Source organism: Coenobita brevimanus, chromosome 15 (assembly GCF_032717465.1).
Source record: "Coenobita brevimanus isolate Jiangsu-jjx chromosome 15, ASM3271746v2, whole genome shotgun sequence".
In the NCBI taxonomy this organism is placed as follows: Eukaryota; Metazoa; Arthropoda; class Malacostraca; order Decapoda; family Coenobitidae; genus Coenobita; species Coenobita brevimanus.
Window position 1 is genome coordinate 31375401 of NC_136968.1, and position 20408 is coordinate 31395808.

At 41.8% G+C, this 20408-nt stretch overlaps 1 protein-coding gene across 1 annotated transcript in view; it reads left to right on the top strand.

Annotated features, from left to right (window-relative positions):
* LOC145390725 (uncharacterized) overlaps window positions 1-20115 on the top strand; it is a 78506-nt gene extending 58391 nt beyond the window's left edge. Inside the window, exons 2-4 of the mRNA XM_080265519.1 lie at window positions 15729-16225; window positions 19681-19764; window positions 20097-20115. Coding sequence (XP_080121645.1) covers window positions 15729-16225; window positions 19681-19764; window positions 20097-20115 — 600 coding nt within the window. The remainder of the gene's footprint in view (window positions 1-15728; window positions 16226-19680; window positions 19765-20096) is intronic.
* Window positions 20116-20408: the final 293 nt, after the last annotated feature.

A 20408-nucleotide genomic window follows, 5' to 3' on the forward strand; every position in this document is an offset into this window, starting at 1 on the left:
CCATGATCATGTTCTAGTCAGTGTAGTAGAGTTTTTTGTTGCACCTTTCATTGCCAGTTAAATCCTGACTTTATCTGTGCCTATGGCATGTTAACTCTCGCAACCCAGGGATGTACTGGTGTATTTTGCTTTCTTCCTACTTCCAGATAATTGTATTAGATTGGGCATGGCCTCTCATGTTCGAGGGTTACAGAAGTGAACATCTAACCCCTCCACCTAAAAAAAAAAAAAATAAAAAAATAAAATAAAAAAAAGTCTCTCTGAAAGTAATTAAATGTTCTGTAAGCAGCAAGTTTAAACTAAAAATAAATGTCAGTGGATTCAAGTGGTCAATTCTGTTGTATGCTATTTGTGCAGGCTGTACGGTGCTGGAGATGGATGCCTTCCTGTGCTGATACTGATATAATTTGGAAGTTAAGCTGCCTGGCAATACAAATATCCCACATCTCCATCCCTGTTGACCAGAATTAGGATGGTGGTGTGCAAGTGAAGAGTAGCTTAGTCTGTAATACACCAGTTTCGTGTTCAGACGATCCATCAGTCTTAATAACATATCAGTTTATAAAAGGATGTAAGTAGCACAAGGGAATATAAATTTGTACTGGTAGTTTGCCAAATATATGAAGGTATATGTGGTAACTAAGGAGAAGATGCTAAGGAGCCTCCTTTGCCAACGAGAGTACGATTCCTGTAGATCTTTCATGTTATGTTGGCCCAAGTATCCTTTTGGATAGTTATGATTTCTCTGGGTCATTGTAGGTGGCCGTGCAGACTCTTAACACCTGATCTCTAGTGATTTATTTTTGTGCATTACATATTTGTTATGTGATATTTCTCTTGTATGATCAGTAAGAATTTTGGCTTTTTTCGTGTTTATCTCTCTCTCTCTTGCTTTTCAGTCGTAAAAACATTATTATTGTTATTATTTTTATTTTTATTATTATTATTAAGCAACGTTGGGTCTGGTTAGTACTTGGATGGGTGACCACCTGGGAACACCAGATGCTGTTGGCATCCCTACGTGTCAAGTGGGGTTGGTGGAGGATTAGTGCCCCTCCCTGTAAAAAACAATTAACTCTAAGCTGTTGGCCACCCCGTTTGGGATACATGGCGTCTGGCAATGAATGAATGAATGAAGTATCCTTTTGGAATATCATTTCCTGTACCCACTGCAGAAAGAGATAATGCTATGGCTGTGCGTCTTTTCTATAACACTTCTTTAATATATTACTATAACTCAGTTTTCAAGATGGATAGGTAGCAATTTTAGGCCAAGTTAGAGAAAATAAGGTATAGTGTCACTTCAGTATGGGCCTATGCAGTTAACCCTCTCAGGCACAGTCACGTGATTCGCATTCCATGTAGTTTGTTACAAAGAAGCACAGTCACGCAAATCGCGTTCCTAAGCAGAAAAAACGCCGTCAAAAGAAAAATTTTCAGCCGATTTGCGTCAAATTTGGGTTCGTTCCGGTGTGTGCATCTCTCTTCCAAGGTAAGCATTTGGCAACACTGTGACTGCTCTGATGAGACAATGCATAGCAGAAATATCTCAGTATCTCATGACCAGCCAGGCAGGAGAGTAGTGAAGCTGTCAGCGTCCCTTTAAACCCGCCATTTTCCCCCTCCCACCCGAGGCAGAGGCCATTATTGAAATACTGTATTGTGATTGTACAGTGTTTTTGACTATAATGTGAAGTGATTGTGTCTATGGAACATAGATATATTGTCTGTAAATCATTGGGGGCCTGTTATCAGCCGTTAAGCCTACAGGCAGGAGTGTGGTTTGTTATAACGGGGTTTCCACTCTGCTTCACCCTGCCCATAAATGATGTGAGTATTTTACCTTTTTATAGTGAAGCCAGTACTTATATTTGTGAAACATAGAGTGCCTGGATTGGTGAAATAACTAACCTACAATAGCAGGCATTATGCACGCATAGAGATATGCAACAGTCGCTAAGGAAACAGGCAGTCACGTATGCCATAGAGTCGGGAATAATAGATAAGGTTGTTATGGAATCATGTGATAGTGTTTTATATTGTGTATGGTTTAGTGTGAAATATACATATAAAATAGTGCAGCGAGTGTTCACAGAGAAATATTTCATGCATTGACTGACTTAGCTAAAACATAGCGCAAGTGTCAGAGACAAGAAATATGCCACAACCACATATACATACGTATGTCGTGCAGCGAATGTTCGTGGAGAAATCTATTGTGTGCATCGGATGTGTTTTAGGCAAATGTATCACAAGGAGAGAAGAAAATACGCCATAGCCACAGACACACACACACACACATGCATACACACTCACCCACACACACACACACACACACACACACACACACACACACACACACACACCTCGTCTTCGAATCAACAGTGAATTTCTACAAAAGCAGGCGACACTCTACAAGATTAGCTTCAGTTCTACAATGAATTCCAACAAAATACAAGCCCACGAGTGCACAATTGATTCTTCATTATGAAGAGTGAAAAGAAAAAAAAATACCTCTCACAACCAACAACTCACAACCAGCTCCTGACATACGACTTCACATATTGTTTGTAGTCTAATATAATAGATGAATATTTTGGCTGAATGTCAGTTTGGATTCAGAAGTGGAAGGTCATGTGTTTCTAACTTGTTGAGCTTTTACTCAAGAGCGATTGACGTGGTACAGGAGAGAGATGGTTGGGTGGATTGTGTGTACCTAGACTTAGAGAAGGCCTTTGACAAGGTACCTATAAAAGACTAATGTGGAAACTAGAATATATAGGAGGACTGAAGGGGAAACTTCTGGAATGGATGAGAGACTTTTTGAAAGACAGACAAATGAGGACAGTAATAAAGGATAGGATGTCTGGATGGAGGGAAGTAACAAGTGGAGTCCCTCAAGGCTCGGTGTTGGCGCCAGTAATGTTCCTGATTTACGTAAATGATATGGTAGATGGAGTGAACAGTTATGCAAGTCTGTTTGCTGATGATGTAAAGATCTTGAGGAAGGTAGAGGTTGAGGAGGATTGTAAAATACTGCAGGAGGATTTGGATAGGATACACAATTGGAGCCGGACGTGGGAAATGAAATTTAATGTAAAGAAGTGTAAAATATTGGAAATGGGTAAAAGTACCAGGAGGCCATCACTGAATTATTTATTGGGTAATGAATTAATCACAAAGAGGAGAGAAGAGAAAGATTTGGGAGTGCCGGTCCAAGATAGTTTGTCACCAGAAAAGCACATTAACAAGATAGTTGGAGAGACTTATAAACTCTTGACTAACATAAGAGTAGCATTTCATTATATGGATGAGGAGATGATGAAAAAATTGATAGTGGCAATGATCCGCCCCAGGTTAGAATATGCAGTGGTAGTGTGGTCCCCACACAAAAAGAAAGATATAAACAAGATTGAGAGAATACAAAGAACAGCAACCAAGACGGTCCCCAGTCTGACAGACCTATCATACAGAGAGAGGCTGGAAAAATTGGATTTGCCTTCCTTAGAAGAAAGGAGAAAGAGGGGAGACATGATTGCAGTGTTCAGGACCATGGTGGGAGTAGATAAAATTGACAAAGAAGATCTGTTTATATGGGATAAGAGAGTAACAAGAGGACACGGAATGAAATTGAAAAAGTCAAGCTGCTTGAAGGATATCAAGAAATATAGCTTTCCTTACAGAAGTATAGACTTATGGAATAGCCTGGACAAAGAGATTGTCCAGTCTAAAAACTTAAACGAGTTTAAAGCCAAATTTGACTTATTGAGAAACAGCGATGGAAACCCACGAGCATAGTACATTCCGTGTATATCACAATTAGGTATATTAGGTAAATACTTAAATATTTGGAACGACTTAGACAAAGAGGTGGTGCATGAGAAAAACATTCATGTGTGTAAAGGTAGACTTGATAAATGTGGATATGGAGACAGGACAACACGAGCATTGCTCAATTCCTGTATAATACAAATAGGTAAATACACACACACACACACACACACACACACTACATAACTCCTCATCTTCAAGCTACTGCCATCATCTCAACATCTCTGGAGGATAACTCCTCATCTTCAAGCTACTGCCATCATCTCTGGAGGAAGTGAGTTATCAGTATTTTGTTGATCTGTATATTGACCTATTTCTATAGTTCAGTATTTTTTACACAAATAAGTAATGTTTTTTTATATACACACATATGGAAGAAAGTTCAGCCTCAGTATCAGAACCAAGCAAAAAGACTAGTGGTCATGTTGAGTTTCTGACAGCACTATCAAAAACCTTATGATATTTTACGTGTATACTTTGAGTAAAAAAAGAAGATAATAAAGAGCCGTGGGTGAGGCAGGGAAAGAATGTTTTTTATCTCGCATGCGGGTGAGGAGGAGTATTCTACATTTGTCGTCCAATTACTCCAAAACTATTGGACGTATCGATTTCCCGTAAGAACCATGATAAAGAGCAGTAAATTCTACGTATGTTCATTTGCAGAATATAAGCCTTTGGGAACATTTTTTGTTGGAAAAGTTGGGGGAACAGACTGTTTTGGTAAAGTCGAAAGTGCTCGGAGGAGTAATCTCACTTTGTCGGCCAATTGCTCGAAAACTATTGGACGTATCGATTTCCTGTAAGAACCATGATAAAGAGCAGTAAATTCTACATATGTACAAGACATAACAATGTAATATCTATGATAAGTATTCGTTGTTACGTAGGCGAGAATATTGCATGTGCTATGCACACATCATGAAAGTGACACGGACATGAGTTCCCAGTCATTTTTGGCAATTTACTCGAAAACTGTGAGGCGTACCGAAACCATTTTTAGGTCATTAGAAAGCTCGTGAAATTCTGCATAATATTATGCAATAAAAACATAACGTGTGAGAAAAGTTCAGAATTAGAGCTCCTTGAATTTTTTCACAAATGGCTTTCAGTTTTTGGCTATTTTCTCGAAAACTACAAATCGTATGACAACCGGATTTGTCTGTTTAGAAAGCTGATGAAATTCTCTATCAAAACTTCTAATAACATTTTCCTGTATGATGGAAAACAATCAAATGGTGATGTTGGGAAGTGAACGTGATGTAGCAAAATGTTTATTCACGGTCGCCTAATGTTGTTTTATTCGTGTTTTCCTGTTTTTTTTTGTGGAGCTTATCAGCTAGAACAAACATCGACGAATAAGGTGACATAGGTTTCATGGCAGTATATTGATGTTTGGGTGGAGAAAATAAGGAGAGAATACGTGTTATTTGCCGCGCGCGGGCAACCGGGCCGGGCGGCTTCGCAGAAAAAATCAAGCACCGGAAAACTTATCGAAACTTATCATGCGCGAGAGGGTTAATTGCTAATTTTAACTGATCATTCAAGATTACACTTTGACATTAGTTCTCATTGCAGTCTCACTCACAGTCAGTCTGATGCAAGTGATTTACTCTGGAATTCAGTGATGATATTTTGTTCATATTTATCCATCCATCCATCCATCATCCAGTCCATTACAGGAGTGTAGGAGCCCGGGGTTAAGCTGCTCAGTCCAGACATTTAAGATGAAAGTGATCAGTTGCTTTTCCCTTAGCAGCATTAAGTGAACAGTATACCCCAATCACTCTTCGAAGTACTGTACAGTCATGAGCACTGACACTTCTTTGTCAGCTGTGGCTGTGGAAGACATTACATGAACTAGTTTTTTGTGACTGCAATTTGAAGTACACAACAAAAGTAAATGAGAAGGAAGGAGACTCTGTTGTCTTATGAAGAATGAAAAATATGAAAGGCTGGACACAGTGCTGGCAGAGGATTATTGGTGAGCTTGTTCACTGCTGTACACTAGGCCCCTTTGGATCACAGTTAGTCGGAGCACCATAACTCAGGAGGATGAAGTGCTTGAAAGAATACAGGTAGGAAAAAAAGTTGCTGGTTCATTGAAAACAGTGATAAGAAATCATGACGTAAGCATGAAAGTAAAAAAAAGTCATTTCATGACTGTTTTGCGATCTCCACTGTAATGTATGGAAGTGAAGTTTGGACCATGTTGGAGGGATACAAGTTAAAAGCGAGAGCAGTGAAAATGAGTTACCGGTATTTGAGAGGAGCATGTGGAGTTACATTGAAAGGCAGACTGACAAATGAGGAAGTGAAGGAGCGTTATGATGTGGATGTGAGTTAGGAGCCATACATGGAGGTGGTTTGGCCATGTGGAGAGGATGGGGAGTCAGAGACTCACTAGAAGAATATATGTGAGTGAGGTGGAGACTGAGGATAAGGTGAAGGGATGGAGCAGAGAGGTATATGAGAGAGGAGACTGTAAGTTGAGGAAAAGTCAGCAAAATGTCGGAACAGTGTGACATGGAGGTGATTTTTTTGTGGCCATCCCTTATGGGATTAAAGCTATAGAGTAGATAGATAGTCCATAACTCAGTATACTGTACAGTTGTCAGTTTGTTTTTGTCTGACAGAGGTGGATCAGTTTTGAATGCTAAGTTATTATTGCAAGAAATTCAGTGAACCTTGGTTATGATATAGGAATGAATTTTCTTGGTAAGTAGTCATATTTATCCTTCAGTCTGACTGAAGTGGATGAGGCAGTGAGTAGGAGGTGGGTGGATGTTAGCTATATACAGGAGGTAAGATACAGGGAAGTATCAGCCAGGATGATTGCCCGGGAGGGATTGTCGGTACAGGATATTTTGACAGGGAAGGGTAGGTGGATATGGTGTTGTGGGTATGCTGGTTAAGGAAAAATGGGTGGATTATTTCATGAATGTAATGAGAGTGAGAGAAGGGGTTATAGTAGTGAAAATTTTGTTTGGTAGACTCACATTTTCATTTGTATTGGCGTATGCTCCACAGGCTGGCATGGATAATGTAGAAAAAGATAGATTCTGGGATAACATACATGTGGTAAGCAGCATGGGGAATGATGAGATTGTAGTTTTGGGAGGGGACTTAAATGGTCATGTAAGTGAAGCAGCTCAAGGTTATGAAGGGGTACACGGGGAATGCACATACTTTATGAGAAATGAGGAAGGGGGAAAGATACTCGAGTTTGGGGAGGCAGTAAACATGATTGTGTGCAACACACATATTAGGAAAAGAGAGAGTTGGTTGATTACACACGAGTGTGGGGGAAACAGTAGCCAGGTAGACTATTTTCTGGTCAGAAGGGCTGATAGGAGGGAGGTTGGTGAAGGATGTATAGGGAGCAAAGAGTGTGTGCAGCAACACAAATTATTCATATGTGACATGGTGCTTAACTGCTACCTGTCGGCACTGTTTTGAGGCTAGCGCACTTTCCCTACGGGTGTTTTCCTGAAAACAGCCTATTTTCAAACATTCACATCTGGAAAAGTATTGCAGTTAGAGAGACAGAAAAACCATTTTACTCAACAACTCTTCTTGCAAATGAAAGAATCCCCAGGTCTGCAGGTGGTCGTGTTGATGAGTAAGAACGTGAGGAAGATGATCAACTTAGGCATTTGAGGTGGGATTTCTGTGTGTGTGTGTGTTTGTGTGCGCATGGCCCCGACTTGTTATAACACTTTCTTTAATACAGTACTTATGTTCTGGTTGTCTTATTCTGTGTGTATTTGATATTATATTTACAGTTTATGTCGCATATTTTGCATACTGATTTCAGAGCCAAAAAAATACAGAAACCCAAAACATTTTCTACAGTGCGACTTGGGTTTTGTTTCGTTATTGCCAGGGTGACTCAGATATTTACAAACTCAACTTCACCTATTGGCTTTGAACTTTCATTATCACTTGCAAAATACAGACAAACAAACACATCACTTGCACATCAAGTAACCTGTCCTTGGATAGAGGCTTGGCAGGGGTGGATGAGGCAAGCGGCCGTGGCCGGCAGGGACAGAATCAGACGAGGAGGAACGTGAAGACATCGTCTTTCACCTGGCAAAGGCGCGGGACTGACTGACCTATGCTTGTGTTCATTGGTGGGAATCTCTTGCACACCATTGGTGATGAGATCAAATGCCAGCCGGTTCAAATGATGGTGGAAATACATATGCAGCTCCTTCCATCACCTGGTGGTCCCCAGCCACTCATTTGCTGCAGCATATGCCACTTCCTGGTGGGTGGGGCTTAAGGCGCAGGTGATGAAAAAGAGGACCTATGCACCTAGGAGGAAAAAATTAAAATTGAAAAACCACGCAGTAAAGAATTCCTTCTACACCAAGATGAGTGGAGTGGTGGCTTAACAGGAAGCTGTTGACAAAAGTGCTGGTGATAGGGAGAGCTGAAGCACCCATTTCACTTGCTGCTAGAATATCTGACCATTCCCCTTTGGCGACCTCTTCAGTGTGACACTGATATGGAGAGTAGACCAGCATACTCTCCCATACACTTCCTCCAACTATCTCCTACAATACACCACATGCTCTTTACATATCACAGTGTACCCCATTATGTCACGGGTTGACACCAGCAAGAGCATGCGGCCAGAAAACTTTGCCCTCGCTACTTAGTGGCGAATCTATTATGGGGAGGTGTGATGAGGGCTGCGCCAGCATAGATTTTGATGTCAGGATGGGATGGGGTTTGAAACCTGTGCTAAAGGGTACAAGGCATTACAGTTCCTATGCTGCTGCATCCACTCAGTAGAGAGGGGCCTGAACCTGGGAGTGGTGCCCCAGAAGGCTGCCTTATCAATATTTATATGGCAGGGCTGTTACAATGCCAAGGCCTGCTTGAAGGGTGTCCCTGTAGCTGTTCTAGCAGGGTGCCCTGAGACCACTGCCACAGCCACTGGTCAAGGCTGGTGGGCAGTGGATCCCAGATCCCATGCCTGCTACCTGGGACTGTGCAAGTGGGTGGGGCTTGTGGTATGTCTCTCCCCACTATTTATTACTGATTATGGCAAGTAAGAAATTCAAAGCAATCCTAAGGAAAAGAAATCACCCAAGGGGATCAGAGTGGCATCATGGAATGTGGGAAGCTTGAGGGGTAGAGTGGGGCAAATAGTAGAAGCACTGAGTAGAAGGTGGGTGGATGTGGGATGTATGCAGGGAGTCAGATATAGCCAGAATGATTGCCGGGAGGGAGGGACGTTACAAGTTGTTTTGGCGGGGTAGGGCAGATGGATATAGTGATGAAGGAGAAATGGGTGGAATATGTCGCGAGTATAATGCAAATCGGTGAAAGGATGATAGTAGTGAAAATTTTGTTTGGTGGACTAATGTTTGCATTTATATTGGTGTATGCTCCACAGGCAGGCCTGGATGAGGTAGAGAAGGATAGATTTTGGGATGACCTAAAATGTGTAGTAAGTGGTATAGAGGTTGATGAGATTGTAATTTTGGGAGGGGACATAAATGGTAATGTAGGTGATGCAGCTCAAGGATATGAAGGAGTATATGGAGGATGTGCATATTGTACAAGAAATGAGGAAGGGGAAAAGATACTCAAGTTTTGGGAGGCAATGAACATGATTGTGTGCAACACACATTTTAGGAAAAGAGAGAGTAGGTTGATTTATATATGCGTCTGGGGGAAATAGCAGCCAGATAGACTATTTCCTGGTCAGGAGGGCTGGTAGAAGGTTAGTGAGGATTGGTCGAGTTATAGGGAGTGAGGAGTGTGTGCAGCAACACAAGTTATTGATATGTGACATGGCACTTAAGGAGCGGGTGATGAAAAAGAGGACCTATACACCTAGGAGGAAAATATGGAAGTTGAAAAACCAAGCAGTAAGAGATGCCTTCTATAATGAGTAGAGTGGTGACTGAATAGGGAGACCTTGACAGAAGTGTTAATGAACAGTACAGAGCTCTGAATCCTGATTTTTTATCAATAGTTATATTAAACATAAATTTTTGAATGGGGTCCTATATGGTGGTAATACTTATAATATTTTCCAATTAAAAATACCAGTTCAGTAAATGACTGCCTATTCGGTATTTCATTGCATCCATCATATACCACCTTGCTCATTCTGTCTCAGTTCATCTGATGAGTTGTGCATCCGCTTGTATTCTGCTTGTTATTATGGCTTCATTAATCAACTCCATTCTTTATGCCTGTGAAAAATGGGTGTAAGTGTGCTGGTTAAGGTGCCTTTGTTGCCAGGGAGGCTAAACAGCAGAAGAAAGTGAGGTCGCTGGAAGATCAAGTGATTTTGCCAATCATGGTGTGTGAGGGGCAGTCGTTTGCAGCTGTTGGGTGACATTTTGATGTGAATGAGAGCCCGGTGCATTACATCATCACATGGGAGAGTACAGTACATTGCACCCAGAAAGGCTTGTGTATCATCCTGTACTGTCCTTTTAGGAAGTATTAATGTGCAATGAAATGCATCTACAGGTCTCATAGTGGGTCTGTAGGTAATGGGAATAGTTAAAACAGTGAAACCAGTTATTTTTGCGGAAGGTACGGATTATTCGTGGATTTCACTCATTCGCGGGGGTGGGGTACATAACCCCCCCGAATAGCGGGGGTCATCTGTAGTAAATATCACAAAGGCCTACATTTGATCTTCCTGCATGCATCATATAATTATTTCAGAAAGGGAGAAGTAAGAGCAGGGATCATGAAAATGCTCTCTGCTCAAAGCTTTGGTCATATTCTGTCAATAGTCCTACCTTAATGTTTTCCCTTCCTATTGCTTGGTCCTGCCCACCCTGATTTTTAGTGAGTTATGTTGAATAGTTAACCCCTTCACTCCTGTGGCTCCTGTATTTATATTCTCTTATTGCCATCACCAGATGATTTGGACCATTGTTGGAGAGATTGAGCTGAATGAGTAAGATACAGTACAGCACTTACTGACCCCATCACTGCTATAGGTCTGTCCAAATTTGAATGAAATAATCTGGTTATATCATGAGTGAGATCTAAAATTGTGTCATTGGACTGAAGGGGTTAATTGCCTGATGTCCAGGGGCTTAAGACAGTCATGCTGGGTGTGGTCCATAAAGAAATTAAAACCAAGGGAAGGTTGGGATTTATTGTTAACATAATGCCACTCAGGGATTAGTGACTACAAGGTCTGTCCAGAAAGAAACCAAACCTTTTAACCTGCCCTGTCCTGTTTACATATGCGCCCGAACGTTTTGTCACTGTGACTCCCACTGACGTTTATAAACGCCCTACAATTGCAAGGTCTGTCATTTGCACATTTTAAAAATTTTGAGTGTGATTTTTGGTTCGTATATGCGGGACACCTTCTCCTACTCAACGCCAGGTGGGAATAATGCCTTACCCCGCATGCCCCCACCCCCTGCACACCATTGTCTCAGCAACTCACCTGTTACCAGTGACCTGGCCAGTAAAGACATGTCGTGCCACAGTATGAAATTCGAGGCAAGAGTGATTCCCCAATTGATGACAATGTGGAGGACAAAGTTTATGTGGCGCCAGAGAAAAAAATATCAGAGGTGATGAGCAGGTAACGTCATCAAGGAAGGTACGGTATTACTGTGTGAAAACCAGCATACTCTTGTACTACACATAATTCGTACCAAGTAAATAAATATCTACCGATTTTAAGTAGTTTGGAATAGTTACCCCTCCAATAGAAAACGTCTTCTCTGGAGCTGGGCTCGATAGAAGACGGTACCAGGTGAGGGGAAGATCACCTATACTGGGCATTTCTAAGCTCAGGTGAGCACTTTCTCTCTGAATTTTTGATGTTTCTCATAAAAAATGGAGGTTTTAGCCAAAAAGAAATTTTTCTGTAATCTGCCAGGATTGAGGGGGATCATTGGTGAAATATCTGACAGGACGCGGTGGGTTAATTAGTGCACTATCTGGTGTAGCATGATCACGATAGGAGCACTGTGCAGCAACAACTTGAGCTTTAGTCCAACATTAGCAGCAGCACAACACATCACGTAGTCATCAAAGTATGCGTGCTTGAGTGAATGTGTTTAATGCATTTGGTGATTTGTTGCAAGTTGAACAATGAAGGATCTTGAAGAGCAACGTTTTTGCATGAAATTCTGTTTCAGATTGGGAAGAACTTTTACGGAGACTTTTCACATGTTGCAACAGGCTTACAGGGAGGATTGCTTGAGCTGTACACAGTGTTACAAGTGGCTGCAGCAGTTTGAATCGGGAAGAACATCCACCGAAGGTGATCCCAAATCTGATTGGTCTTCCTTGTCAAGAGATGACAATCATGTTGTGAAAGTGTGCGTTGTGATGTGTGAAAATTGTCGTCTGACTGTCTTTGAAGTTTCCAAGGAAGTTGGCTCTGTAAAAGTTTATGCCACACGATTTTAAATAAAAAACTTGAGATGCTTCATGCTGCCACAAAATTTGTGTCACATCTGCTGACAGATGAGCAAAAAGAGAGCCATGTCACAGTCAGTCAGGAACTCTTTAATTGTTTGAATGCTGATAAAAACTTCCTGAAAAATGTCATAGCAGGTGATAAAACGTGGGTGTACAGCTACAGTGTCAGAACAAAAAGGTAGTCATCGCATTGGGTTGGAACATTGTCATCGCAACCAAAAAAATCACATCAGAGTTGCTCAAATGTGAAGGTGGTGTTGATAATCTTTTTTTATTGGATGGGCATTGTTCATCATAAACTTGTTCTACATGGTCAGACAGTCAATAAAGAGTTAAACATGGACGTCCAAGCATTTAAGGGAGGCAGTGCGAAGGAAAAAGCCTGAGACGTGGACAAACAAAACCTGGATGCTGCACCATGATGATGCACCTGCACACGCATTGCACCTTATCTGTGACTTTCTGGCGAAGCACGAAACAGTTATCATCCCGAACTTTTCAGATTTGTCCCTTGTGGATGTCCTTCCCCCCCTCCCCCCTTCCTCCAGTTAAATCCTCCCTGACAGGTCGCCAATTTCAGATGATAGAAGAGATAAAAGAAAATTTGCCAAGTGCACCAAACATACATTCACTCAAGCGCATGTACTCAGTGGCAGAGTGACATGGCGCGATGAGGCTAGTGCTAAACTAAAGCTTAAAGTTCCGCTACACAGTGTTTCCATCATGATCATGTTTTGCCACCTAGTTGATACACTATTTAAAAAGTTTGGTTTCTTTTTGGACAGACCTCGTATAACTTATTTTTTTCTAAGCTGACAGAGATCTCTAATTCCCTTCAGCTCAGTTGATGCCCAAATGTAGTAGGACTGGAGGATTAAGCTGATCATTGACTAGAGAGACTCATTCCTGCCCCATGAGTAAGGTTCAGTGAATTTCTTGCAACCACAAATGTTCAAGTTGTGGGAGTATCCTAGTAGGTTCCTGCCAGGTAAAAACAATCCAAGTATAGGGATAATCAGTCTTGTCTTAATTATCTGATATGAGTTGCCTAGCGCTGGGCCATTATACTCAGTGAAGGGGGGGAAAAGTGGTGATGGTCCACACCAAGGCTGAAGGGCCTTCGGTGGATCCTTGACTCAGAGATATATCATTCTTCCCATGTGAGTGTTATAGAAGGCTTGGCAAAAAAAAAAAAAATGTGCCCGGAATGGATAATATAATGATTTATTGGTTAGTTAGCCAGTCTTCTTAATAATATAGAGCAGTACATGTATGTTATATGCAAGATACATATGGAGTTCATTCTGTTATGGAAAGAATTATTGTACAGTGCCCTCACACAGTGAACGTATTCAGAGTAAACGATTCGCCTAGTGAATGAGCAGGGGGTAATCAGGTCCACAAAACCATAATGAACAAGTTGAACTCCGAGTGAACGAAATCGGGGGAAAGAGTAGGCCATAACCACCATTTCTCATACTGAACGACCCCCTCACCCCCTAGTAGACACTGCACAACAGGCCAGATCTGCGCACCCTGTTGAGCAGAATCCAATGGAAGACGAAGGTTTACCCCTGTTGAAGATAAGTAAAATTCTTATGGCAGTGGATGATCTGAGAGAAAAGGTCAAGGCAAACGAAACCAGCTACCTTAGGACACAGGAAGTGCTTGGTGGAGTAGAAACCATTTTTCAGTTTTACATTGAAGGGCACAACATGGAAGTCAGCAGAAGAAAATCACGCACTATACCGAACTCAAGAACAACAGGAGCCAGTTGCCTGTACATCGTCTGCTACATTTCCTGGGGAAGACGATAATGATGTGATGTCAGTGGTGTCATCTTTGGACTTTGATGGTTTTATGGGAGAGGTGAACGAGGTAGAGGCATGTGGGAAAATGGTTCAGTAAGTGACAAGGGTGAGACTTGGAACGGGAACAAGGGAGTGGAAGGTAATGTGGCAGGGACACCAAGTGTATCTCCCTGCCTCACAACCACCTGTATTCAAGACAATCAGAACTGCCATCAGTTCCACTTAAGGTAAATAGCCATGTACAAGTATTTTATATTTTATGCTGTATTTCTGTACTGCAGTATATTTCTATGGCTCATAAAGTGGACTTTGAGGGAGTGGTGCCACCCATATGCTACGTTTCCAATAAGATGTGTTGTTCACAGTGAATGAGCTTGTCTGCTGCCCATAAACTCGTTCACTGTGCAAGGGCACTGTATTTGAAAATCCACATAAAGAGATGTTACAGCCTGTCCACTTGGTAGCTTACAATATTTTGTTTCAGGCAAGTTGTGAGATAGTGACAAGAGAATGAGTGCATTAATCACAGCACAGCCACCCAAGCCCACCCTGGTTGTGAGTGTATGAGAAGTGATGTGGGCAGTGCTTCAGCCACAGTGTAAGGTAATGGTTTTGTCACTACCCAGATGTTTATGCTGCCCCTTCTAGCTACAGTCTTGTTAGGTTCACACAGATGCTAGTCTAATGGTAGCTTTTGTTCCAGGTAAACTTCGAAGTCAGTGAAGCTGAACCATCAACAGTGGTTATCAGAGACCTGCCTCAGTACTGATTGACTCTGTTTAGACAGGGATTTTGAGTATAGATATTTGTTTCAGTGTTTGAGAATGTGAATAATACTGGTAATTGTGTTTGGCAGAGGTGCATTCTGGATTGTTTAATATTTGTGAGTCCTCAAAAATATTGGGTGTTCTGTACCAAGATGTGAAATTAGTGGATGGTTATTGTGGTTAGTGTGGTAATTACCACAGCTTGTATGTTGTAATTCAGTATTTATGAGCACATTCTTCTTATGACTGTGGTGGTGATTTATGATTGCTGTGGTAAGGCTGGCAATGCTATGCAGCAGAGTGGAGATCAGAATCAGTTTCAAAAAGATTTAGGGAAGTGGTGGTCAGAGGGTGTGAGAAGTGACCTGCATTCTAAATGGATGCAAGTTCAGTCCCAGGCTGAGGTATGGAACACTTAAATTATTTGAGTTTCATTAAAGCAGTCTTTACTGATACTCAACAAGAACCAGGGACTTGTCACAGACGCATTGTGCTAATACCATTATTGGTACAAGCCCAGCATCCACTTGGTACAGGTGGAGGGTAATAGCATTGACATGTGAAGCTATGTGGCACTTAGGAGGTGTGCTGGGTCTCGGGGAAAGGGTCATCAAGTCTGTGCTGAGAGTCTGATAAAAAGTAAATAAATATATGGATAAAAATAAAATCAGTAATGGAGGTAGTTGAGGAAAAGCCAGACATTCATTATGAGTATGAGGTGAAAGAGGAAGTGTGCTTAAAGGGAATTGAAATTACTCAAGACACAATGATCCTCACAGGTAAAGTTAATAAGCTGAAATGTGTGGAGTGTGATAAAATGTTTACATCCAAGACAAACCTCAGTCGACACTCATTGGTTCATTCAAGAGAGAAGAAATTTAAGTGTGAGGAATGTGGTAGACTGTTTGGTCAGAAGAGCCACTATAACAAGCACTCACTGATTCACACTGGGGAGAAGAGGTTCAGGTGTGACGAGTGTGGTAAAAAGTTTGTCCAGAAAAGTCACCTCACTCAGCATATGCTCACTCACTCAGGCACAAAGAAGTTCAAGTGTGATTCATGTGGCAAATCATTTCTCCAGAGGAGTCATCTTACCCAACACATAGTAATTCATTCAGGGGTAAAGAATTTCAAGTGTGATGAGTGTGATAAGAAGTTTAATGATAAATCTGCTCTCACCAGACACTCACTGATCCATTCCGGGGTGAAGAAGTTTAAGTGTGGTGAGTGTAATAAACTGTTCCGCCAGAAATGCCACTTGGCCCAGCATTTAATACTTCATGCAGGAGAAAAGAAGTTCGAATGCAGTGAGTGTAATAAAGGCTTTGTTCTGAAAAGCAGCCTCACAAAGCACCTGGAAATCCACGCACGGATGAAGAAGTTTAGGTGTGATGAATGCGATAAATATTTCTGTGACAAGACAAACTTTGCCCAGCATGTATTGTTTCATTCTGGAGCAAAGAAATTCAAGTGTCATGTATGTGGTATACAGTTTTGTGACAAGCCAGACCTAATCAGGCATTTACGATGTCATTCAGTATTGAAGAAGGTGCAGTGAGGATTTAGGATCATATTGTGTTCAGTTAAGGAGACTCCCTAGAACCTCTCCTTTCCCGGTGTATATCTTTATCTCCTGTGTTAATATGCAATTTTTATATTTTTCATTCATTGTCATTATACAGGGTGTCCCAGGAGGAAAAGATGTTACTGGGAAATGATGAAGGAATGCTAAGTAAAAAAATTCTTCATTAACAGGTTCATATCGCAAATGTTGTGGAGCTGTAGTTACTGGTGGCCATATGAGTGAATTATAAGGAATTATGAGGGAAACTATTTTAGCCCACAACAACACCAGTAAGTGGACCTCCATTACGGTTGAGATTGAGACCCATGTTCATATAGCGTTTTTCACTTAGAATTTTCACATCTACCATTTTCTAAACTTATACCCTCTCCTTCTGGGTCGCCGTGTATAAAACACTTATTGATAAGAAAAAAGAGAAGAGTAAGTCATAACCCCTTGAGTCCAGTGCTGTATTTGTCGTTTTTATCTTTTCTATCTCCAGATGATTTTATTCAGCCTAGGGGAGATGACTCTGTCAGGAAGGGATAGCTATAGACTGTAAAAAATCAGCTACACATCTTTTCCAAGTTGAATAAAATTGCCTTGAGGTAAGGAAAATAAAATAACAACCTGGTCATTGGATTCAAGGGGTTAATATGTAGAATAAATTAAGAAGGAAAAGGTTCTAAGGGTGTTAGCAGGCCTTTTTATTTGACAAGAATATAACCCTTAGCCATGTTACTCCAGTGGCTTATTACTTCTCATTCTTGCAGCCTTTAAGTGCTGGAGTGGGACTCCTTCTCTTGTTGACATTTATATAACTAGGTGGCTCCATTACCAAGTTACACAACTCTTCCTTAGTTCCCCCCCTGTCCCTCAAAAGGAAGATGATGGACTGTAGGAGGAGGACAGTTTAAGCCTGCAATCCTTTGGGATCATATACCAGCTGAACCTGGGGCTGCAAGTACGGTACTATGGTACTACTTGGTGCCTTTCGATGATGATGTAAGGTAGTTCAAAAATTGTGTCCTCCCATTGTGTGTTTTGTGGGATGACTGAATATGCTGGTATGAGGAGCACAGATAATTCTATCTATGTATTGCCATACGCCTCAATCCCGTTTGGGGTGACCACAAACAAATCGCCTCCATGTCACTCTGTCCCTGGCCATTTCACTGCCCTGCTCCCAACTCACACACCCCTCTCTCATATACCTCTCCACCCCATCCCTACATCTCATCCTCGGCCTCCCCCTCCCTCTTCCCCCCTCCACCTCACATACATTCTCTTCATCAGTCTTTCACCCTCCATCCTCTCGACATGGCCAAACCACCTCAGTGTATTCCTCCTAACGCTTTCTATCACATCCACATCCACACCACAACGCTCCTTTCTATTCTCATTTGTCAGCCTGTCTCTCCATATGACACCACAGGCTCCACTTAAATAACTCATTTCCACTGCTCTCACTCTTGACTTGTGTCCTTCCAGCAACGTCCAAGCTGCACTTCCATAAGTTAGAGATGGTATCACAATACTGTCATGTAGTAACTTTTTCACTTCCATGCTCACTTCCCTGCTTCTTATCACTGCTTTCAAGGAACCAGAAACCTTTCTTCCCTGCTGTACCCTTTCAAGCACTTCACCCTCCAAACCTCCATTCTTACTCATCACACTACCCAAGTACTTAAACGTACTCACATTTTCCAATTCCTCACCATCCAGCCTCGCTGTACATTCACTGACTTCGCCTCTCTCAAAGACCATCACTTTACTCTTCCCTACATTCACCTTTAGATTCCGTTTCTTACACACTCTCCCAAACTCATCCACCAAGCCTTGCAGCTCTCCTTCGTCTTCACTCAACAACACAGTATCATCTGCAAACAGGGAGTTTCCAAACACTACCCTCTCTCACCAAGGCCACTCCAACATCCACTGCCCTACCTTGTACCTCTTTTATTAACACATCCCTGTTTCAACCCAGCCTTCAAAGAGAAGAATTCACTCAGTTCACCATCCACACTCTCTACAGCCTTAGCACCATCATACATACTCTTCACAGCATTCAACAACTTCCCATCCACTCCATATATTCTTAATACTTTACACAATCCTTGTCTATCCACACTGTCATATGCTTTCTCCAAATCCATGAAAGCCGCATACAACTTCTTTCCCTTCTCTAGAAACTTTTCCACTAAAGATCTAAGAATGAATATCTGATCAACACAACCTCTTCCCTTCCTAAAGCCTCCCTGTTCTTCTCCAACTTACACTGTGAAATTATAAATCATCCAAACAGTTACTGAATGTAAAGAAGCATACTCTGTAAACAGTGAAATGGGTTATGGGAGGTATAAAGTTATGCAGAGTAGTATTGTAGTAGTTTCAACTCCAGGCTCATTTGGACATGAACTTAGTGGTCTGTAGGCTGAAGTTGCCATTATCCTGCAGTCCAGCATCTTCCATTTGGGGAATAGGAAAAAAATAGAGGGACATTTGTATAACCAGTTGTGGAGTTGCCTGGCTCTCATCAGTGCCACCACATGAAAGTGTCCCTCACACTGGTAATGCTGAGTATTCCCTGCAGCACATAAGAACTGAGATGCATATCATATAGACCACCCAGCATTCAGCTTAGGAGAGACTTTTTTAACTTAGGGGGTTAGGTACAGCCATCAACTTAAAGTAATTTAATAATAAATTATTTACATTATCCTGTGTTTTCTGGAGATACACAGTTACTTTGTTATGAATAGTTAAATACAGGGTTTGCGAATGCCATAGCATGCCTCCCCTTAACCCGCCGCGTCCCAGTAACGTATGGGTACGTTGCAACGTTTTGTCATGCTCAGTCCCGACAGTGTGTCCATATGTTTTTGCAATTGCGAGGTCCATTATTTGCACATTTTTCAAATTTCACGCATGATTTTTGGTATGTATACGTGGTACATCTTCTTCTCCCGGTGGGAACACTGCCTTACCCAGCATGATCTCCCACTCTCCCCCCAACACCATTCTCTCCACAAACCTTGCCTCGTGCATGGTGGTGATTACATTGACATATTTTGTCTCTAAACTTCACAGGAAGGGTGTTGTTGTTCCTTGAGAATAGTGCTTGGCCTTTCTGCAGTGCTTCATTTCTCACAATTTGGGGGACTCCTCTGTTTGCACATTTAGTGCCTGTCATTAGTGTATCCCTCTCTAGTAAGTACTGGGTAAGGTGCAAGGAAGAATACCAGTGATCTAGCACCACATGCCTTCCCACCTTCAGGAGGTCGCCCATGAGGAAAACTGGTACTCGCTCAGACTTGCCCAAGGCAGACAGGTCTGGATCCTCCAACATCAGGTCATACAGGTGCGGTGTTTATCAGCAAAAGTTCCATGTGTATCCTCTGGCACTGGGGGAGCTAGGGCATAGTGCAAAGAGTTTCAGTCCAAACTGCTTCCTCTTGGTTTTGATATATTGCCTGAAGTGTAGCCTGCCTTTGTAGAGAATGAGGGATTCATCCACAGCAAAATTCTCCCCAGCAGAAAAGTACCGCATGCAGTTTTCCTGCAGCATAGTAAGGAAGGTGGATATTCTTGTAATAGGCCTCTTGACATCTGCATCATCAGGGTGTGAGTATCGGATAAAACGCTGGATTTGTGAAGACCCATTCCTACTCATTATTGCTGTTGTAAACACAGGCGGTCCTTGGCAGAGTAATGAGGTGCTCCAATAGTCCGAGATTTTTGGTAATTTGTTGAGTCCCATCAATAGTTGCAAACAAATTAATACACCTCATCCTCGTGAACATCCTCCACTTCTTCCCCATAAATTTGTTAGACTTGATGTGAGGGTCCTTCGTGAAGAATTAGTGTGCCCACTCATTCGTCCACAATCACGGATTGGACTAGATCATTGGAAACAGACAGCTGAAAACAGTTCAAGGCTCTCATTGCATGTGCTTGATGATGGTCAATAATGGCTGGATGCATATCGGGAAAATCAATAGCTTT